At 42.9% G+C, this 23,931-nt stretch overlaps 1 protein-coding gene across 2 annotated transcripts in view; it reads right to left on the bottom strand.

Moving 5' to 3' along the window:
• Positions 1–1,852: 1,852 nt before the first annotated feature.
• LOC115461226 (rho-related BTB domain-containing protein 2-like) overlaps positions 1,853–23,931 on the bottom strand; it is a 259,612-nt gene continuing 237,533 nt past the window's right edge. Inside the window, exon 10 of one of the 2 annotated variants that reach the window (XM_030190910.1) lies at positions 1,853–4,502. In XM_030190910.1, coding sequence (XP_030046770.1) covers positions 4,321–4,502 — 182 coding nt within the window. In that variant the 3' untranslated portion in view covers positions 1,853–4,320. The remainder of the gene's footprint in view (positions 4,503–23,931) is intronic. The other variant, XM_030190911.1, reaches the window with a different exon arrangement.

Genomic DNA, 23,931 nt, shown 5'->3' with positions numbered 1-23,931 from the left:
CTTATGCAGTTAAAATCTAAGTCTAAAGCCTTCTTGTAGAAATATATTCTCTGATGATTTGTTTTCTATGTGCTTGTCATGGCCTCTCATTCGGCTGCACATTATTTAGATCAGAGCTCCTTTTGCATATCTTGTACAGTCAATAGACAGCATTCCCAAGTAATTAGAAAGTACCTGAAAAAGTCAAGAGTTGCTACAAGTATTCTTAAGTCCTCAGAGGAACAGGATAAAAGAGTGAAGAGAGAGAATGGCTCTTCCTAGAAACAAACTTGAACCTGCCAATATAAATTTTTCATAAAGTCTTCATTACATGCTGAGATTGCCTTCTCTAGAAAACAGCAGTGGCTTACACATGCTGTAGAATCTAGTATACAACTTAATAAGGTTACTCTGTGTATATGCCCACTAAAATATTCTACCCATGTCAAACAAACATGCTCAACATACAATTTTCCAAAAGGCCTTTGGAAAAAAAAAAAAGATTCAAGCATTACCAAAATGTAATATCTGAAATTGATGAAAAGGTGATATAAAACAGGGCAGTCAATCAATTAAATTTGTGTTACAAAAGTATGATGTCTGAGCATGAAGAAAATCTAAGCTCTGGGTAGTTAAGCAAGAAGGAAAAAAAATTAACAAAACAAACAAGCTTTGCCATCCATAAAGAGATAGGAAGAGGGTGACGGTGAGAAACAGAGGGTGCTGTCACCAAGGGAGTTCAATTACTCATCAATACCAAGGGAGTTCAAGGTATTAGCTCGCAAAAGCCTATCACCTCCCTTGCAAAATAAAGAAAGGTATCAAAAATAGAAAATCTCTTTTTCTGCAACCTTTTCACATGTTCATACAGTCCATAAAACTGGTAAGACTTAAAAATATTGTCAGTTAGAAGTGATAGATGGAACGTCAGCCAACATGTTCCAAACTTATAGTCCTGGAGTGACAGCTGAAAAAGCTCAAAGCAAGAATACCAATGTGGCAGGAAAAGTTCTGCCATACAATTGAGTAGTAGTGGTTCTGTACAACTTCCCCTGGCAAAACCTTTGTAAATCCAACCAAAACCCCCAAGCAAAGAATGATGCCAAAGAAGAACTTCAAGGAAAATGCTTAAGAAAGACACAAGATGTTGTCTGGAAAAACAATTCAGTAACAACTGCTTAACAGGAGGGTCAACTTTGTAATAACAGACATCTCTCCTCCTTCATATGCATGTGCAATACTTCCATCATCTTCTACAGCACACATGCATTTTTGAGTGAGACAAGATGCACTAAGTTGAGCAACAGCAGTTAGAGCACAGAGCTATAATAGATATCCCGATTCACTTCTCTCTCTTTGACTCGTGTGCTCAGACTGTAAGGTCTTTAAAATACAACAGTATTAACCATGCGGCATATCTTGCACAGACCTACATACACTAATCTCCTACATAAAGATTATTGGGGCCCTTTTATTAAGGTGCGGGAGGGCTAACGCACAGGTAGCGAGCACTACCGCCAGGCTAGCACGTGTGCCTTGCGGTAATTCTGAGTTTGGCGTGCACCGAATCCTGCGGTAGAAAATAATTTTCTAGTTTCTACCGCAGGGGCACTCCTGGTGGTAATCAGCAGTTGACGTGCGCTGCATGGTTACTGTGTGGGTAGCGAGTGAGCCCTTACCACTAAGTCAATGGGTGGCAGGGTTAAAGGCTCAGGCAGTAAACAGGCATGCATTAGTTTTAATTTCAGCACATGCCCATTTCCCAGCCCATTAAAAAAAAGAGATCTTTTTCCCAGCCGCGGTAAAAAAAAAAAAGGCCCAGCACTCACCCAAAACACGTGCCCACACTACTGCAGGCCACTTTTTACCACAGCTTAGTAAAAGGACTCCATTATTATTTATTTTATTATTTATTATAGTGATTAGATAACTGCATTGATGAGAAAGATAGTCCTGGAGGTAATATGTATTGGCATCATCCTTCAAAGCCTGGTGACATTTCAGTTCAAGTACCACTGGACCTCTGTCACAAGCAATCTACATTCTTGATATATCAAGAAATAAAACTGATTCTCAAAGGTCAGATCCAGACCTATACTAAAAGCCTGAAGCAGGCATCTATTAAAAAAAAAAAAAGATCAAGAATTAAACCTCAGCCACCATGTGTACAATCTAGAACTAAGAATTAAATACATGCAACTATAAACCTGAAGCTGAGGAATCTGAAAACACCAGAAGAGAGTACTTAAAGCTCGTCCTTGATAGGAGAAAATCTAAACAAGTATTAAAGGAGCTCGCCTTCTAAATGCAGAGCAAATGTATCTTTTGAATCAAGAAGTGAAAGAAGCAGAAGCTTCACTCTGTCTCTCAGAAACCTAGAAAGCCACATTGACCTGACACCAAGAACTTATAGAACCATCAATTGTAGACTGAAGATTCCTATTCCCCAAAATGAGGCACTGGCACCTTCTATGTCTGAACCAGGTATATGAAAAGGAGATGTCCTCCCATTCCTTACATGACCAGGGTTGAGAAGAGGAAAGCTCATTTCTCAAATATGAATTTCATTTTGAAAAGGCTGAAATTTCAGTACCAGAAATTGAATCCTCACAGATACTTCCAGAATAAGGCAAAATATAGCACCTTCACACATTTTTTTTTCTCACAATTGAGGCGTGGGGAAGGGGAAACGAAAAATTGGGGCAGCTCAAGAAGTTCAGGATAAACTCTTTGCCTTTGATCTTGTCCTCATCAAACCCATATCTCACATCCCTGTACACATTTTCTCCCTTCTCTCAAACATGTGTCACTTAACAATGTCCTGCTAAATAAGTTTACAAAGTTTGTTGGATTGTTGCAGGCTTAGGATGTGAAGGGACGGATCTGGGAGAGTGCTTGCAGATTCCACAGCTCCTCAATGCATAGCATCCTCTCTACCTGCTCTAAAGGCACTATGAGGTCACAAGGAGGTGGTAGGGAGAAAAGGGCTACGGTGCTTGCTTTGTAAACTAAAACCGGACTGGTAAATACTTGTAAACAAATGATACCAAGTTTGGATGGTAAAGGTCATCACAGAGTTCAGAATTTAAGTTCGTACTGAGGTTGGAAGTTTTTGCTCTCGCACTTGCATTCCATATACAAAAAACATTTTCTTCCTGCTCTGGAAGCCCCTGCAGTGGCTTTTCTTGGTGTTTTGGCATTGACAAAGAGGTGACCCTTGCAGGGACTGTGGAGAGGTACTTACACTATGTGTGAGTAATATGTAGAGTTGTAAGCATAGCAGTGTGTAATTATTCTGCATTGTAAATGTTTATAACACTGACTCGCTTCCCTGTATTCTAGTATGCCATGCCAAGGGAAGTCTAGCTATGGGCACTCTTCCCTTCCTTTCCCAGACATGGCGAGGCCAGCACTACATATTTTGTTTTACAGACCTCAAACAGAGTTGCACATTTAAGAACTGAACACTGTCCTATTCCCCTCAAAAACATGAAGAATCCACATTCTAATCCTTCTACTGGATATCAGAAATTCTCTAATTAACACATCTTTCTTCATGTTTTATAAAGCTGAGCACATTCTTGGTGCTGGAAAGTAACCTTACTTTTTTCCTACATATCAGAGTGCCCACTGCTCAGCAGGAAATCCATCTCTTTGTACCAGACTGGGATTGTCCAAATCTGGACAGTGAAGGCTATCCCGGTGTATAGTGTTCATTGTCTTAAATGTTCCTGTCAGTAAGGACAGCCCTTTGGTCCACATGATCCCATCTTCATCTTGTGCTTTCTGTGGACTAAAGAAAACTTGGTGAGCCCTGAAGAAATAAGCATACAACCAGTCAGTCAAAAGAACACGCTGGTCACTGAAATGTCTGCATTCACTTGCTTTGCGAAGAACGTTGATTCCTTAACTGGTTCTGCCTTCCTATTGTTGCCTTCTTTTAAAGATTCTGACACTCTGGTTCCAAGGCCTGGACATCTAAGCATATTTAGTTACAAGACACCTTTTCAATATGCGCTTCTTGAGCTCCTCCAGCACATCACTGGAGAATAATTGAGCGATGGCAATCTCTATCTTTGTGTAGAATCCAGATGTTTTCTTTCACTGTATGGACAGAAATCATCAAGCTTGTTCATTCTAAATCCAGGCTCAGTCACAGCAGATGAAATGTAGAACTGCAGCTGCTGGCTACAGGATTCTGCTATCCCATCATCTTCTTCTTCTTTGATCCTTCTCAGTAAAGGCACAAGCGACTCTTAGCCTGATTAAAAAAAAAAAAAAAAAAACTTTCCCTCACCCACATGAGTCATCCACCTTATATCACCATTATCTTTCTCTCTCTCAGGAAACATGGGAGGAGGAAGAGGAGGATGGTCGCCAGAAGCACCACTTGCTCTTGCTGTGCTGCTTATGAAGCAGCTCCTCTTCCCGCTCTCGTTCTTTCTTTGAGCGCAAGTAACGGTCCTCTTCTTTCAGGTACCAGACAGGAGGCCAGCGATACTTCTCGAAATGAGCTTTATTCTCTGGAAAAAGAATGGAGGCAAAAAGTTAGAGGAATAATATTATTCATGTGGCTTCTAATATTCCATGATGCCAAAATTATACAGAAAGGTTAACCCATATATGTTAAACATTTCAACATCCCAGAAAGTAATTAAAATCTGAGCTTCCCATGCTCTAAAGATGTTAATCTGTAGTCTACACGGGCTGCTATAAATACACTACCTTGAAAAAGTCTTCACACCCTTGTACATTTTTCATATTCAAATCAAGTTTAACACAAAATACCCTACACCTTAAAAGTGAAAGAACAAGTATAGAAATTTTCAAAAAGTAATTAAGACTAAGAAACCAAAAAGGTTTGATTGCATAAGTATTCAAACACTTTGAACAGAAAACCTAAATTAGTTCAGTTTCCAAAAACAGTCTTAACAACATCTATAATAAGTTAAATACTGAATTTGAAACAAAGGTCTAAAGATACTGAACATACAGTTTTTGAAAGAGATCGGGGATAAAGTTATTTAAAGATACAGACTGGGGGAAGACTATGAGAAAATGTCAATGTGTTTGAATAGCTCATGTGAGATTACTTTAATGTCTTGGTAACTGACCAACTTACTAACTTTCCACATTTTTTAAGAAATTCACTCAAAGTGGTGTACAGTAGAATAAGCTAGACATAGGCAAAAGACAATTGCCAGCAATAAAAGTATTCAAACCAATGGTACATAGTATGGCATAGTTCACTATATACAATGTCAACACAATACAGATTAGAATATGTTACCAAACAGCATAGGATTTAAGTGAAGGTGGCATATTAGCCCTGACCACTTTTGCCACCCACTGGAAATGGCATTAGTAGGTCTCCTCTATTTTACTTTTAATATTCTTTACGGTGCATGCCGCAGGAGCATGATGACGTGCCCTCTTTTGTGTGTACCCACTAAACCCTTATTTGGTTTATGTTATCCTTGATTTTCTGTAGCTTTTATTTATTGGGATTTATTAACCGCCTTTATGAAGAGATTCATCCAATATATGGAGCCCTATCAGGCCATTCTTTGTTTCTGTGGCTGCTGACTTAATAGAGCTTGCTCATATAGCTGACTGGAGGTAAGGGACTTCTCTAATCTACTCTCCATTCCCTTATTAGGCCTTTGCACTAGGGAAACAGAACAGTAATGCAGACACATGATGGAGGAAATGATTTCTTTTATCTTTCTTATTTTATATTGCATTTTGTTTGCATACCACCTAGATGGCACTGTTTGATAGGCAGTATGTCAAAGCCAAAATAAACTTGAAAACCTGTATAGACAGATAAAATAACAGTAGTTAGACAGAAATGAGTGGGGAAAAAAGTAGAATTTTTTGTCTCAATCCTAAGCAATATGTGTGGCTTAAAAACAACAAAAAACAAAATCAAATACACCATATCCCTATAACACCCTCCCTATAGCAAAAGATGCTGGTAGCAGATTTATATTGTGGGAATGCTTTGAAGCAGTAGGAACTGGGAGGCTTGTGAAGACTGAGGGAAAGGATGATTCAGAATTCACATAGATTTCAGAGAACAACTTATTCCAGTCTGCTAAAGACAGAGGACTTGTGACATAGGCGTAGCTTGACTGTTTCATTTGGGGGGGGGCAAAGGATGGGGCGGAGCATATTAGCATATTCAATATGCAAATGAATATGCTAATATGGAGGAAGGAATTGAAATTTACAGGCAAAATATCACAGATGCACATTTCAAAAAGCTGACATATTTCAATTAATAAACTCTGAATAAAATACTTTTTTCTACCTTTGTTGTCTGATCATTTAGTTTTTCTATTCGCTTTGGTCCCAGTGTCTTCTGTTTTATGCAGTGTCTTCTTTCCAGTAGGCTTCCCTCTGCTCCCCACCCCTCCCAGTCCCATCCATCTCCTGTTCCTTCCCTCTGCTCCCCACCCCTCCCAGTCCCATCCATCTCCTGCTCCTTCCCTCTGCTCCCCTCCTCTGCCAGTCCCATCCATCTCTTGCTCCTTCCCTCTGCTCCCCACCCCTCCCAGTCCCATCCATCTTCCCTCTGCTCACCACCCCTCCCAGTCCCATCCATCTCTTGCTCCTTCCCTCTGCTCCCCACCCCTCCCAGTCCCATCCATCTTCCCTCTGCTGCCCCCCCCCCCCTGCAAGGTCCAGGATCGTGACTCCGTTTACCCCCTCTCTTCCTCCCTCCCTCCGGTGCAGGCAGCAGTCTTCTTCAACCTTTCTGTGCTCCTGGCAGCGGTAGCGATGTATACACGCTGCCTTCGGTCTGCACCGGAAGCCTTCTCTTCAAGTTCCTGTTCCCACCTATGCGGGAACAGGAACTTGAAGAGAAGGCTTCGGGGCAGAGCCAAAGGCAGCGTGTACGTCGCTACCGCTGCCAGGAACACAGAAAAGCTGAAGAAGCATGCTTGCTGCCTGCGCTGGAGGGAGGGAGGAAGAGAGGGGGTAGATGAACACGCTCGTCTCCGTCCGCTTCGCTTCCCTGCCCTCTCTGTCTGCGTCCCGCCTGAAAGGAAATGACATCAGAAGAAGGCGGGACGCAGACAGAGAGAGCAGGGAAGCGAAGCGGACGGAGACGAGCGCATGCTTGCTTGTTTTTTTTTTAACTACTGGCGCCAGTCTCACGTCGTCGTCGTTTGGGGGGGCATTGCCCCCCCCCCCAGTCTACGCCCATGACTGGTGAGAAGATTCATCTTTCAGTGGGACAAAGATCTTAAGCACAAAGCAAAAGCAAGAATATGGAGTGGCTCAGCAAGAAGACAGTAAGGGGTTAATTCTACTGGGTGCCTAGGATAAGAGGTTAAGGAGGTGTCTTTTTTTCCCAATTATACATTTTTATTGAAAAGGTCACTGTACTGTAACTCATACAGCCAACATCAACAGAAATATAATTTATTGACTCTCAAATCCTACTCATTCCCAACTCTTAATGAATATACAACCAATGTAAAAGGATTACAAAGAATGAATGGTTGTCTCCCTTCCAGCTCTCAAAACACTCCCATAAAAAGACTCAATGTCCTCCTCCTATTATTATTTTTTTGTCTAGCCAGCATTAATATTCTAAAAGGATCAATTTCCCCAAAGTTTTCTTCCATTGATCAATCATAGGGGATAAATCAGATTTCCAATTTACAACTATGGTTTTCCTAGCTGCCAAGGAATATAATATTTCCTGCTTAACTAAGGGAGCATATTGGGGTGTACCTGTCCACTCCAATAGAAAACGCAAAAGGTCCAACTGCCAATCCCCTCTCTAAATTGTCTCTATCTCTTTTAGTACAGTCTCCCCCCAAAAATCTGAACTCTATGACAACAATTAACTGGTGCATTGGATAATGTGTTTCATTACTGTGAAAGATGGTCAATCCATATAGGCAGTATTAACTTGAGAGTAGGTAAGCCTAAGCATTCAATCATAGGTAGGCCTCATGTTTTATCTTCTGTACCTTTTTATAAGAACACAGAAGACAGGCTGGCAAAGATTGGACTAATTAATGTTAGAGCTATTAGTAGAAAAAAGTTTTTATTGAGAGATTGGATACTTGAGTATAATCTTGATTTGTTGTGTGCAACAAACTTGGATGGTAGAAGGTGAAAATGTTTCATCTTATCAAATTTGTCCTTCTGGTTTTGAACATATTGGGAAATTGAGAGAATTTAAACAGGGATTGAGGGTTAACTTTTATTTTTATATCTTACATAGTAACATATAACATAGTAGATGACGGCAGAAAAAGACCTGCATGGTCCATCCAGTCTGCCCAACAAGATAAACTCATATGTGCTACTTTTTGTGTATACCTTACCTTGATTTGTACCTGTCCTTTTCAGGGTACAGACCGTGTAAGTCTGCCCAGCACTATCCCTGCCTCCCAACCACCAGTCCCGCCTCCCACCACCGGCTCTGGCATAGACCGTATAAGTCTGCCCAGCACTATCCCCGCCTCCCGCCACCGGCTCTGCCACCCAATCTTGGCTAAGCTCCTTAGGATCCATTCCTTCTGAACATGATTCCTTTATGTTTATCCCACGCGTGCTTGAATTCTGTTACCATTTTCATTTCCACCACCTCCCGCGGGAGGGCATTTCAAGCATCCACCACTCTCTCCGTGAAAAAATACTTCCTGACATTTTTCTTGAGTCTGCCCCCCTTCAATTTCATTTCATGTCCTCTCGTTCTACCTCCTTCGCATCTCCAGAAAAGGTTTGTTTGCGGATTAATACTTTTCAAATATTTGAACGTCTGTATCATATCACCCCTGTTTCTCCTTTCTTCCAGAGTATACATGTTCAGGTCATCAAGTCTCTCCTCATACGTCTTATAACGCAAATCCCTTACCATTCTCGTAGCTTTTCTTTGCACCGCTTCAATTCTGTTTACATCCTTCGCAAGGTACGGCCTCCAAAACTGAACACAATACTCTAGGTGGGGCCTCACCAACGACTTATACAGGGGCATCAACACCCCCTTTCTTCTGCTGGTCACACCTCTTTCTATACAACCTAACAACCTTCTAGCTACGGCCACCGCCTTGTCACACTGTTTCGTCGCCTTCAGATCCTCAGATACTATCACCCCAAGATCCCTCTCCCCGTCCGTTCCTATCAGACTCTCCCCACCTAACACATACGTCTCACGAGGATTTCTATTCCCTAAGCGCATCACTTTGCATTTCTTCGCATTGAATTTTAATTGCCAAACCTTAGACCATTCTTCTAGCTTCCTCAGACCCTTTTTCATGTTTTCCACTCCCTCCCGGGTGTCCACTCTGTTACAGATCTTAGTATCATCCGCAAATAGGCAAACTTTACCTTCTAACCCTTCGGCAATGTCACTCACAAATATATTGAACAGAATCGGTCCCAGCACCGATCCTTGAGGCACACCACTACTCACCTTTCCCTCCTCCGAGCGAATTCCATTCACCACCACCCTCTGGCTTCTGTCCGTCAACCAGTTCCTAATCCAGTTCACCACTTCGGGTCCTATCTTCAGCCCATCCAGTTTATTTAAGAGCCTCCTGTGGGGAACTGTGTCAAAAGCTTTGCTGAAATCTAAGTAGATTACGTCTATAGCTCGTCCCTGATTCAATTCTCCTGTCACCCAATCAAAGAATTCAATGAGATTCGTTTGGCACGATTTCCCTTTGGTAAAACCATGTTGTCTCGGATCTTGCAACTTATTGGCATCCAGGAAATTCACTATCCTTTCCTTCAGCATCGCTTCCATTACTTTTCCAATCTTGCCTTCAGTTTCATGAAGTACTTATTAGTGACTAGTAAAACATGCCCATTTCTGACACAAATGAACGGGCGCTAGCAAGGTTATCCTCCAAGTTCCAGCTTGGCCCCCTCCCTCCCCTTCAAGTTCCATGCCCCCCTCCCTCCCTTCCGAGTTCCATGCCCCCCTCTTCTCTGAGTTCCAGACCCCCACGCCTCCCTCCCTCTCTCTCCCCTCCGAGTGGCAGCCCAACCTGCGTTGCCCGCCCTCTTCTCCCAATCCTCCGCCTGCTCCTCGCCTTCCTGCGTGCTGGCCTGAATTTAAAAGTTCTTACCTCGGAGTCCACCAGCAGCAGTAAAAGGTAAGCAGGCCCGGCACTTCAGCCTGCCTTCCCGTCTGTCTCAGCTCTGCCTCTGGTCCCGTCCTCATTTCCTCTTTCTGGAAGGGCAGGACCAGAGGCAGAGCTGAGACAGAAGGGAAGGCAGGCTGAAGCGCCACGCCAGCTCGCCTTTTACTGCTGCCGGTGGACCCCGAGGTAAGAACTTTTAAATTCAGGCCGGCACGCAGGAAGGTGAGGGGCAGGCGGAGGACTGGGAGAAGAGGGCGGGCAACGCAGGTTGGGCTGCCACTCGGAGGGGAGAGAGAGAGAGGGAGGGAGGTGCGGGGGTCTGGAACTCAGAGGAGAGGGGGGTCATGTAACTCGGAGGGGAGGAGAGGGAGGGAGGGGGCCTGGAACTCGGAGGAGGGCGGACCAATGGGAATTGTGTTACGAACCCAGGCATCCAGACGTACAACATTGGAGGTGCAAATTATTATATAGGATGTTTCTCCAACTGAGTGCACTTTTGTAACTTATTTATTTGTAGCATTTGTATCCCACATTTTCCCACCAATTTGCAGTTCAATGTGCCTTACATTTGCCATAATGGCGGTTGCCATTTCCGGGTAACAGAATTACAAATGGTATAGCGTTAAGGTGCATACATACATGGTAACATACATGGAACATAGTATATATGGAACAGATCATGGTATATATATATATATATATATATCATGTGCATACATACACGGTAAAGAAGAATACATTATGGTATTGCAAGAAGGTTCTTGATCATTAATAGCACCGAGGTTAAGCAGTCATGCGATAAAAGTTCGGTTATGTATAGATTGTGTATAATGTTGTTATTTAGTATTTAGGATGGATGTTTATGGTATGCCTTCTTGAAAAGATCTGTTTTCAGTAGCCTTCTGAAGTTGGTTAGGTCTTGCGTTGTTTTTATGGCCTTCGGTAGTACGTTCCATAGCTGTGTGCAGATGAATGAGAAACTGGTCGCATATGTGGATTTGTATTTTAGCCCTTTACGGTTAGGATAGTGGAGATTGAGGAATGTGCGTGATGACCTTTTTGCGTTCCTAATAGGCAAGTCTATAAGATCTGACATGTAGGTCGGGGCTTCCCCGTAGACGATTTTGTGGACCAGGGTGCAAACTTTGAACGCAATTCGTTCTTTTAGTGGGAACCAGTGGGTTTGGCGCTTTCATATTTCGCTTTCCCAAATATGAGTCTGGCTGCTGTGTTTTGAGCGGTTTGAAGCTTCTTGATGATTTGTTCTTTGCATCTGGCATAAATGGCATTGCAGTAGTCTAGATGACTTAGCACCATTGATTGTACTAGGCTGCGGAATACTTCCCTTGGGAAGAAAGGTTTGGTTCTTTTAAGTTTCTACATTGAGTAGAACATTTTCTTTGCTGTGTTTTTCGCATGGTCTTCGAGTGTGAGATTTCGGTCAATTGTGACTCCCAGAATTTTCAGGCTGTCTGAGACCGGAAGTGTGTAGTCTGGGGTGTTTATGGTATTGGGTTTGTTTGTGTTGTATTGTGAGGACAGGATGAGACATTGTGTTTTTTCTGCGTTTAGCTTTAGTTGGAATGCGTCTGCCCATGAGTTCATTATTTGGAGGCTGTGTGTGATTTCATTTGTGATTTCGGTTATGTCTTGTTTGAATGGGATGTATATCGTGACATCGTCAGCATAGATGTACGGGTTAAGTCCTTGGTTGGATAGCGATTTGGCTAAAGGTGTCATCATTAAGTTAAAAAGGGTTGGCAAGAGCGGTGATCCTTGTGGTACTCCACATTCAGGTTTCCATGGTGTTGACGTTTTTGAGTTTGAGATCACTTGATAAGTTCTTGCTTTTAAGAAGCCTTTAAACCATCTTAGTACGCTTCCTCCAATCCCGAAGTAGTCTAGGATGTTCGGACTTTCAATTTTAATAGTATATATTCCACCACACACTGTGATTAAGCATCTGTACTCTATGCTTGATTCAATTTTATCTTTCAGTCAACAAATTAGTGATTTTAGGGGATTTTAATTTATCTGGTTGTTGTAAGTGGGGCCCAGAAATTGTTTTTGGACACAATAGATGATTTTGGATTTCAACAGCTGGTTACAGCTTCAACGCATGGACAATGGAACACTTTAGATTTAGTTGTATCACAAGAAATTTGTAATTGATGGACCATTGATGGTATATTTCCTGTAACTTGGTCTGATCATGATTTTGTTCATTGTATATTTAAATTCAAAAGCTCTGCAATAGAGTGTTCCCTCAAGTAAAGTTAGGAAGGCTGGTCTAAAAAAACATTTGCTGGGAGAGATCTAACACAGTTATTCCTTTTTTCTTCAAAGGTCTAAATTTGAGTAAAGGAGTAATAAAGTAGTTTGAGATACTACATGATTTGACCAATGAGCTGTTAGAGTACAGCTGGTATTCTGATTCTTCTGTTGATAAGAATAAATGCTTTCTTCTGGGCTTATTTCTCCACAGATGCCAATTGTGACAACTAAACACAAATGGCAAAAACATCCAACAGAGGATTTGCATATAAAATGTAAAGCTCAGAGTAGTTTTTATCAGCACAAGATTTGGAGAAACAAGAAAATTTATTAATTAAAATTTTTTTTCTGAAGCTGATGATAATCCTCATCAGCTTTTCAAATTAGTTCAAGATCTAAACAGCACCATATGCACCAAATTCTGTGGGTGATGAAACTTTAACAAGTTTTGCAGACAAAACAAATAATCTATTTCCATCTAAGGAGTCGCCAAGTGTTTTTGAGGATATTGAAAATGGCAAATTTGAGCAGGATTTGGTGAATCTTTCATTGGAGGCTGGGGTATCATCCTGATTGTCTTAAAGAGGCTATTAGTACACCCATTCTTAAGAAACATAAAATTGATTACTCAGCTTCTTGACCAGTTTCAAATTTGTCTCTGTTGACTACAGTCATGGAAATAGTTGCATTAAAACAACTATATGATTTTTTGGACAGTACTCATATACAACATAATTGTTAATCTGGATATAGGTGCCATCATAATACTGAGTCATTATTAGTGGCAACTGTAGATGAGAAATTGGTAAAGGCTTCTAAGTTTTGATGTGTTATGGATACAACTTGAGCTGACTGCTGCTTTTGATACAGTATCACATGAGAAACTGTTGAAGCAATTAGAATTATTGAGATTAATTCTTCTGTGTTGCAATGGTTTAGTTCTTATTTTATGAGGCACACCAAATAGGTGTGTGGGAATCAGCAATTTTCATCAAAAAGGGAGCTGTTGAGAGGGGTACCATAGGGTTCTCTCTGTTCCCTCCTCTCACCCACTCTTTAATTTGTATTTGGCTCCTTTGGCAAAATTAATGAGTATGTGGGAAATATAATGTCATTTTTTTGCTGATGACATTCAGCTAGTCATCTTTATGAAGGATGGCCAGGAAGATGTCATGTTTAAATTGAACTAAAGACTTCAAATTCTGACTGACTGGGCCATATAAATATGGTTTGATTTTGAATGCAGACAAATCCTCTGTCATGTGGTTGTCTCATATGCAACATGCGTTACATGTTATGCCAAATGTTTCTGGCAAACTACTTCCATTATTAAATGACTTAGGGGCTCATTTTCAAAGCACTTAGACTTACAAAGTTCCATATGTTACTATGAAACTTTGTAAGTCTAAGTGCTTTGAAAATACGCCTCCATGTAACTTTATAAGGCTAAATGTTTTGAAAATACACCTCATAGTGACATTAGGTTTTCAGTATGATAGTAACGCCAATGTAACACCGATTTTTAAAAAAAGGTTCCAGGGGAGATCCGGGAAATTATAGACCAGTGAATCTGACGTCGGTGCAGGGGAAAATGGTAGGGGCTATTATTAAAAACAAAATTACAGAGCACATCCGTGGACATGGATTACTGAGAACAAGTCAGCATGGCTTTAGTGTGGGGAAATCTTGCCTGACTAATTTACTTCAATTCTTTGAAGGAGTAAACAAACATGTGGACAAAGGGGAGCCGGCTGATATTGTGTATCTGGATTTTCAAAAGGCATTTGACAAGGTGCCTCATGAAAGGCTACAGAGGAAATTGGAGGGTCATGGGATAGGAGGAAATGTCCTATTGTGGATTAAAAACTGGTTGAAGGATAGGAAACAGAGAGTGGGGTTAAATGGGCAGTATTCACAATGGAGAAGGGTAGTTAGTGGGGTTCCTCAGGGGTCTGTGCTAGGACCGCTGTTCTTTAATATATTTATAAATGATTTAGAGGTGGGAGTAACTAGCGAGGTAATTAAATTTGCTGATGACACAAAGTTATTCAAAGTCATTAATTCGCGACAGGATTGTGAAAAATTACAAAAGGACCTTACGAGACTGGGAGACTGGGCGGCTAAATGGCAGATGTTTAATGTGAGCAAGTGTAAGGTGATGCATGTGGGAAAAAAGAACCCCAATTATAGCTACGTCATGCAAGGTTCCACGTTAGGAGTTACGGACCAACAAAGGGATCTGGGTGTCGTCGTTGATAATACACTGAAACCTTCTGCTCAGTGTGCTGCTGCGGCTAGGAAAGTGAATAGAATGTTGGGTATTATTAGGAAAGGTATAGAAATCAGGTGTGAGGATGTTATAATGCCATTGTATCATTCCATGGTGCGACTGCACCTTGAGTATTGTGTCCAATTCTGGTTGCCGCATCTCAAGAAAGATATAGTGGAATTGGAAAAGGTGCAGCGAAGGGCAACTAAAATGATAGTGGGGATGGGACGACTTCCCTATGAAGAAAGACTAAGGAGGCTAGGGCTTTTCAGCTTGGAGAAGAGACGGCTGAGGGGAGACATGATACAGGTATATAAAATAATGAGTGGAACAGGTATATGTGAAGCATCTGTTCACGCTTTCCAAAAATAGTAGGACTAGGGGGCATGCGATGAAACTACAGTGTAGTACATTTAAAACAAATAGGAGAAAATATTTCTTCACCCAACGCGTAATTAAACTCTGGAATTCGTTGCCGGAGAACGTGGTGAAGGCGATTAGCTTGGCAGAGTTTAAAAAGGGTTTGGACGGTTTCCTAAAGGACAAGTCCATAGACCGCTACTAAATAGACTTGGAAAAATCCACAATTTCGGGAATAGCATGTATAGAATGTTTGTAACGTTTGGGAAGCTGCCAGGTGCCCTTGTCCTGGATTGGCCGCTGTCGGGGACAGGATGCTGCGCTTGATAGGCCTTTGGTCTTTTCCCAGTATGGCATTACTTATGTATCGAAATTTAATTTATATATTGGAAATGTTGTAAGATCTTGTCTTTTTCCAATTACAGATCATATACCAATTGAAATCATTTTTGCCAGAGTACAATCTAATCAAAGTTGAGTATGCTTTAGTACCTAATATACTGGATTACTGCAATTTATTGTTCCAAGGGTTAAATAAGACAAATTTACATGGTGGGGCATTTTCGATATGCTGTCTAAATCCAAAAATCAAGAAATGAAAATAACCATTTTCAAACCAGAAGAACGTCTCTCTCTTCTTTGAAAATGACCATTTTCTAGATGTTGTTGTGCTTAGTAAGTCTGTCTTTCTGGACCATTAAAAAAAATGGAGAGGTCACGTGACGTCATGCTTAGGAGCGGCTGCTAAAAAACCCCGCTCCTGCCGTCCCACCACTATTCCCTCAATTCATCGCGTATTTGACCTTTACATTTGGTTGCTTTGGGCTTGCTTGGCGTTCGGAGGCTTACCAAGTGATTTGGCACAAGCTTTCCTCAGTCAATGGCAGCGAAGGGAGTGAGATGAGAGGAGAAAATTTGGCCCTACGAGGACAAGATGGCGAGCCCATCCACCTCCATAGCTGGATCGGCCTGAGTTGCAGAGGTGGCCGCAGAGGTAAAGGGGGCTATGGAACTGTTGTTTGAGCAGGGACTGTCCTTCTTTGTTAAACTGTACAGCGCTGCGTAACCCTAGTAGCGCTTTAGAAATGTTAAGTAGTAGTAGTAGTAGTTGTTTGACAAGCGACTAAGGCCCATTGATACCATACTAGAGCAGCTGCAAGACCACATGGGGCAATTAAGTAAGGATTTTACAGCTTACCAGCAAAGACATGAGGCCTTGAAGGACCGAGTAACAAAGATGGAGGAGGAGCAAGTATGCCTGCAGAAGTTGGTGACTGTGTATGAAGAGAAGACTGAGGATCTGGAAAACAGATCCCGCAGGAACAACTTGTGCTTTGTCGGGCTCCCGGAGGTACTTGGGGGATAATGATTTATGGGGCTTTATTGAGACCTAGCTGACGCATTAGTTAAAATTGCTGGCCACACTGGGAGTACTACAGGTGGAACGGGCTCATCGTCTAGGCCCCCGACCACAACACGATGCGAGGCCCAGAATAGTGATTTGTCTCCTTTTGAACTTTGCAAACAAAGCAGCAATACTGCAAGCATTGAGGAATGGCCAGAAATTATGACATAACAACAAGAAAATACTATGTTTTCAAGATTACTCAGTGGCAGTTGCCGCACAATGCAGGCAATTCTCGCCTGTGTGCTCACGTCTTTTTGAACACAAGATCCAATTCGCCTTGCAGTACCCAGCTAAATTGCGAGTGACATATCAAGCTGAAACCAAGACTTACAATACGGTGGAACAGGCACAGGAATTTCTGAATACTTTGGATCAATGATGAGCCAGAGCTGAGAGTCAGTTTGGTCACGCAGGATGAATGTCCGGTGTTTGATTAGAGAGATCTTCCAAGCTATGGAAATTTGGGTGATTGGAAAGTTTGCCAAAGGCCTGACAAGGCCTAGTCCAGGCAGAAACTTAACTGCAACTTGGGGAGCTCGCTGACAATCTTGTGAGAATCTGCAAGCTGGACAGCAGAGCTTTAAATATTTCTTGCTGTACACGTTTACATTGCATGTAATCCCATTTTTTTTTATTTGTTTGTTGAAGTCGATACATCTGCTATTGAGGTTTTGAATCTGAGGGATGTGTGGTGGGTGTTGTTGTACGTGACGGTTCAATGCAGGGAACCCATAAAGGGTCTAGTGGGAGGGACAGGGGTAGAATGGGGGTAGTGAGGTTTTGGGAGGGGAAGGGGGGCGTTAAGGGTTTGGGTCTAGAACTAGGGATGTTTACTTTATGCTCGTTGGTGAGCGCATTAGGAGGTTGGCTCTTTGGGTTTGGGACAGGAGTGTTCTTTGGGAAAGAGATCATGGGAGAGGGTGTGGGCTGGGGCGCCCCCTCTTGCACTTAGGTAAGGGATTCCTGGTGGGAGTTAGAGCTGGTTGGTGGGAAGGGCCCTGAAGGTGGTAACGTGGAATGTAGGGGGTATTAATTCCCCCATTAAATGCTCAAAAATTCTGCAACATCTTTTAACGCCATCGAATTGACATTGCCCTCTTACAGGAGACTCACTTGTCTGCTGCTGAGCATGCCAAACTTAAAACATGGTAGGTGGGAGACTGTGTGGCAGCTGCAGCACAGGGGAAGAAGGGAGGAGTCACAATTTTGTTCAGAAAAGGAATAGTAGACAAAGTTAGGCCACTCTTTATAGATCCTGGGGGCAGATTTTTACTTTATGAGGCTATAATAGAGCGTCAGAAATGTGTACTAGGGAACGTATATGCCCCTAACCAATACGATCGCCACTTTTATAAAATGATTACATCAAAGTTACTGGCTAGTGAGGCGGAGAATGTTTTGGTGGGAGGAGACTTTAACACAGTTTTAGACCCCATGCTAGATATTCGGTAAAACAAAATATGAAAGTGCCAAGCCCCTACGAGAAAGGCTACACTGGCTCCCACTTAAAGAACGCATCACATTCAAAATATGCTCCTTGGTTCACAAAATCATTCATGGAGATGCCCCAGCCTACATGTCGGACCTGATAGACTTACCACCCAGGAATGCTAAAAGATCATCCCGTACATTTCTTAATCTTCACTTCCCCAACTGTAAAGGTCTAAAATACAAACTAACGCATGCGTCAACCTTCTACCACGGAACTTAAAAACAATTTATGAACTAACTAACTTCCGCAAACTACTGAAGACCCATCTCTTTAACAAGGCATACCACAAAGATCAATAAATCTGAACTCCTCCTCATACACCCAGAATTGTCTTATAATATATGTTTGCTATACTACTATCATGTTTTTTTTTTTCTTTTTCTTTATAATGTACCCAAGATCCTTCTCAATACTAAATGTCTATTTTGTTATACACTGCCACCATTCATGATGTATTGTAAGCCACATTGAGCCTGCAAAGAGGTGGGAAAATGTGGGATACAAATGCAACAAATAAATAAAATAAATAAATAAGTCCCACCCAGTGAAGACTGCAGACTATCAGGAGGGAAGGGGGCTACCCAACTTATGCAGACAATTAGACCTAGTCGATGTCTGGCAAGTGCTCCACCCGCAGGAGAGAGACTTTACACACTTGTCACGGCCCATTCCACCCAGGCACGTATTGACTATTTGCTGGTCTCGAAGCAGATTTTTGGTTCGGTAATTAAGTCGGATATTGGGCCCTATGTTATCTTGGACCATGCATGGGTTTGGAGATGGATTGTACTGTGGTCAGGCCTACGGGACGGGAGTGGCGTTGGGCCTTCCCGGAGGAATTATATAGAGATCAAGCTCTCCAAGCAGTACTTCTCAAATGTTGGAGAGCATAAATCCCATAATATTGAAAGTGAGGCGGACCCTGTCCTCTATTTGGAGACCACGAAAGCTGTTCTAAGAGGTGAAATTATCAGCTATACCTGCCAGAGGAAGAGGGCTAGAGATCGAGAGATTCTTCGGCTGGGCCATTTGTTAGGAATGGCCCGGTGGAGGTTTGGCCAATCGCACTCCTTAGGGGACAAGCAGAAAGTGTTAGAACTTCAAACGACATTGAATGAGCTTATACACCAGAGAGCCTCCAAATCACACAATTATTATAAATACATGCTCTATAGACATGGGAATAAGGGGGGGACGCATGTTGGCACATCTCACAGCAGTAAAGACAGGCCACTCCAGAATCCTGACTATGCAAATAGGACAGGGTACATCAATCCATACCAATAAGGAGATATGTCACATATTCTACTCTTATTACCAAAAACTTTACAGTGCCCTGGGAGGTGAGGGACTACCTAATGATCTCTATTTGGATAATTTAATGTTGCCGATCCTACAACAGACAGATAGAGATATGCTGAATCAGCCTGTTTTGGCTGATGAAGTTTATGGGGCGATTCGGCAGAGCCCTTTATTGAAAGTTCCAGGAATAGATGGTTATCGGGCGCAATTTTATAAGCTCATGGGAGAGGAGATTGTGTTACCATTGACGAATCTGTTTAATTCTTTGATAGAGGCTGAAAAAGTACCCTCGCAGCTAAATACACCTAGAATTATTGTTATCCCCAAACCAGGGAGGGATCCAACAATAGCGGAATCTTATCGACCTATATCATTATTGAACTACGAGGTCAAGCTATTAGCTAAAATAATGGCAAATCGTTTGGCACGGGTCCTTCCGAGGTTGGTGCATGATTCTCAAGTGAGCTTTGTGAGAGGACTCACAGTGGCTAAAAATATTCAGAAAATCATAGCATCCCTGGAATATCGACATAAGATGAATCAGCAGTCACCGAGTCGGATGACTTTCAGATTCTCAGGGGTACTCGGCAGGGGTGTCCCCTCTCTCCTCTTCTTTTTGTTGTGACATTGGATCCTCTGCTGAGAGATATAGTGGCCACCCCGTCAGTGAGTGGAATCTCGGTGGGTTCATTGACCTTTAAAGTTGCTGCTTTTGCAGATGATATTTTAGTACATCTAGCACAGCCACGAGAGTTGTTACCGGCGTTATTGGAGATCATTGCGGAATATGGGGATTATGCAGGATTGTGGTTGAATCTTGGGAAATCAGAGGCTTTATCTTCCTCAGCTCAGCTGGAGGACTGGGGTACAGAGTTTCCTTTGTGTTGGGCGAGGGAGGCATTTCGTTACTTGGGCATTTTGATGCCTATGGATGTCTCACAGTTACATCAGTTAAATGTCTCAAAGTTGCTAGAGGATACACGCAGGCTCCGAGAGGGTTGGCGGAATCTTACTTTGACCTTGTTGGATAGAGTGAATCTAGTGAAAATTGTAGTGTTTCCCAAGTGGCTATATTATCTACAGACACTGCCTCTTTGGTTACCACAAAGGGATTTGAAAGCATTTTATCGCTTAATCTCCCGATTTTGTTGGTCAGGTAGGAAACCAAGGGTTAGGTTTGCATATTTGATTGGGGGATGGAGACAGGGAGGTGTGGGTCTGCCTGATATGAAACTAAATAATAAAGCCTGTCAAATGCGACACTTGGGGGACTGGTGTCTCCAGACTCAGACGTACACCCCAGTGGATCTTGAAAACGCATACTATGCCCCTTATCATTTATTCTCACTCATAGACAAACACAGCTCCCTCCAGGGCTACGGAGGAGTACACTTTTGAATCTGTTGAGGGCCTTGTGGAGAGTGCTGGTGCGGAACCTAGGAGGAGACCCCTCTGTTAAGGACCTCCTTACCCTACAGGGTAATTCTTCCTTTCAGCCAGGGCTTACTAATAAAGTCTTTGTACAATGGGCCGCCCAAGATATCACCAGCCTATAACACTTATTGACTGAAGGAGGGAACCATTCCTGTTGGGGACATGCTAAGACGGGTGGGAGTTTCTTGGGGAACTAGGTTTGCATACGGGCAGGTCTCTCACTACATTGCAGCACTAGCCCGAGAGCAACTGAGCTGTCGGGTGGGGAGGTCACTCAGAGAGAGTTTTTTCAATCCCTGAGGGAGAGGGAGATCTCGGTCTTATTACTATATAAGGCACTGACTAAATGAAAACCCCATAAAGACTTCAAGGATTTGAAATACAAGTGGGAACAGGAGTTGGGGGTCACTTTGGCACACTGGGATATTTCAATTGCACGCAGATCAACTCTTGTTACAGATGCTCATTTAAGGGAATGCACTTATAGGGTTACATACAGAGGATATATCCCGCCCTCCCAGATATTCCATATGGGGGGCTGAAGGAGCCACTGTGTTTGAAATATCCTACATGTTTTGGAGTTGTCCCAAAATAAAAGTTTTCTGGCGTCATATTAGACGCTTTTGGGAATTATTTGGATATACAGATTGAGGGACAGTGGAACAATTACTGTTAGATCTACTGGGTGCCTTTAGCAGCCGAAAGAAGAATGAAGCACTGCTACTTCGCAAAATGTGTTTGATTGCTTGAAAATGTATTTTGCAATGCTGGACGTCACCGGAACCTCTGGCTTATTGGCACTGGAGGAATCAAATACATCTGCTGGCGACATGGGAGTCGAAGGAGACTCGGCTTTGCCAAAGAGAAGGAAAAACTTCCTTGCCACCTGGGGTTTGTATATACAGATTTTACACCCCCGAGGTCGTAGTCTGCTTCTTAACGAAGGGTGATACTGTTGCCAGCTCCCCCTTTTAAGGGGATCCTTAGTTCCTAGAGGGGAGGGGGAGGTAGGGCAAAGGTTAAGGAGATGGGTGTTCCATTGTTTAAAAAAAGTTGATGATTGTGGACAATGTTATATTGTTTCTTCAAGGATCGCTGCTGTTTGTACTGTGGTCTATTTCATCAATAAAAATTATTGAAACACACAAAAAAAATGTCCAAGTGAAAAACACACAAAATCAAGCCATTGGGACGTAGAAGTAGCCAGCTTTCCTAGTAGACTGGCCACACAAGCATCCCAGCAGAGCAGTGGGGCACCCTAAGAGGCACTGCAGTGGATGTGACATAAAAGGTCCTAGGTAAACATCTCCCCATTACCCCCATATATTTTATGGTGAGCTCTTCCAAAAGCCACAAAAAACCTACTGTACCCAACTATAGACCACTACATTAGACCCTATGGCTGCAGGTGTCACCCAAATGTGGGTACAGTTGGGTTTGGGGGTCTGACTCTTTCCACCACAAGTATAATAGTTAGAGTGGATTATGGGCCTGGGCACCTTCTCTAGTACTGCACCAACCACTAGGCTATTCCAGGAACCTGCTTGCTGCTCTAATAGGGACTGGCCATAACATCTGAAGCTATCACAGAGGCTGTTATGTACTGTTTCATTTACATGTTTGCAGGGTGGGAGGGGGTCAATGACCACTGAAGGAAAAAGGGGGTGTCATTCCTTACGCAACCCCCGGCAAAGATCAACCTTGAGTTCACTACCAAGCCACCTCCTCCCCTTTCACCTTTCAACCCTCTCCCTCAACCAACCAACCCTGGCCTCCTCCTTTCCCATAATCACCGAGGAGGAAACTGCCTGCCTTCTTTCCTCCTCGAAATGCACTACTTGTTTCTCTGATCCCATCCCCACCAACTTACTTAACACCATCTCTCATACTGTCACCCCCTCCATCTGTCATATCCTTAACCTCTCTCTCTCCACTGCAACTGTCCCTGACACCTTCAAGCACGCCGTAGTCACTCCTCTCCTCAAAAAACCATCACTTGACCCTACCTGTCCCTCCAACTACCGCCCCATCTCCCTCCTACTCTTCCTCTCCAAAATACTTGAGTGCGCCGTTCACAGCCGCTGCCTTGATTTTCTCTCCTCTCAGGCCATCCTCGATCCGCTTCAATCCGGCTTTCGCACTCTACACTCGACAGAAACAGCACTCTCTAAAGTCTGCAATGACCTGTTCCTTGCCAAATCCAGAGGCCACTACTCCATCCTCATCCTTCTCGATCTATCCGCCGCTTTTGACACTATCAATCATGATTTACTTCTTGCCACACTGTCCTCATTTGGGTTCCAGGGCTCTCCTCTCCTGGTTCTCCTCCTATCTCTCCCACCAAACCTTCAGGGTACACTCTCATGGATCTTCCTCCACCCCCATCCCGCTCTCTGTTGGAGTTCCTCAGGGATCTGTCCTTGGACCCCTTCTTTTTTCAATCTACACCTCTTCCCTGGGCTCACTGATCTCATCTCATGGTTTCCAGTATCATCTTTATGCTGATGACACCCAGCTGTATCTCTCCACACCAGACATCACCGCGGAGACCCAGGCCAAGGTTTCAGCATGCTTATCCGACATTGCTGCCTGGATGTCCAACCACCACCTGAAACTGAACATGGCCAAGACTGAGCTTCTCGTCTTTCCACTAAAACCCACTTCTCCTCTTCCTCCGCTCTCCATCTCAGTAGATAATACCCTCATCCTCCCCTTCTCATCTGCCCGCAACCTCGGAGTCATCTTCGACTCCTCCCTCTCCTTCTCCGCGCATATCCAGCAGACAGCCAAGACCTGTCGCTTCTTCCTCTTTATATTTCAACATTTTTATTGATGACAATAACAGACATATTGAACCGCTTGGATATACACAATTCCAGTATGCCCATAACCTCATTGTGGAAAGGAAAAAACTGAATGATCCACTATGTCATCAAAGTTTTATCTTTTATCCCTCTCCCCACCCCTCTATTTTGTGGTTCCAACCTTTTTACTAATTACTGCCATTGCAGGAGTGAACATTTAACTTTGAAAAAACACATTCTAGTATATCAATCACAGAGAGTGCTCCCTCTAAACATATTTCACATCACTTTCCTTGTCGCTTCTTCCTCTTTAACATCAGCAAAATTCACCCTTTCCTCTCTGAGCACACCACCTGAACTCTCATCCACGCTCTCATTACCTCTCGCCTTGACTACTGCAACCTACTCCTCACTGGCCTCCCACTTAACCATCTATCCCCCCTTCAATCCGTTCAGAACTCTGCTGCACATCTTATATTCCACCTGAACCGATATAC

The sequence above is a fragment of the Microcaecilia unicolor genome, chromosome 2, assembly GCF_901765095.1.
Source record: "Microcaecilia unicolor chromosome 2, aMicUni1.1, whole genome shotgun sequence".
NCBI lineage: Eukaryota > Metazoa > Chordata > Amphibia > Gymnophiona > Siphonopidae > Microcaecilia > Microcaecilia unicolor.
The sequence above is the reverse complement of the archived record's forward strand: the minus strand, read 5'-3'. Positions and strand labels throughout refer to the sequence as shown.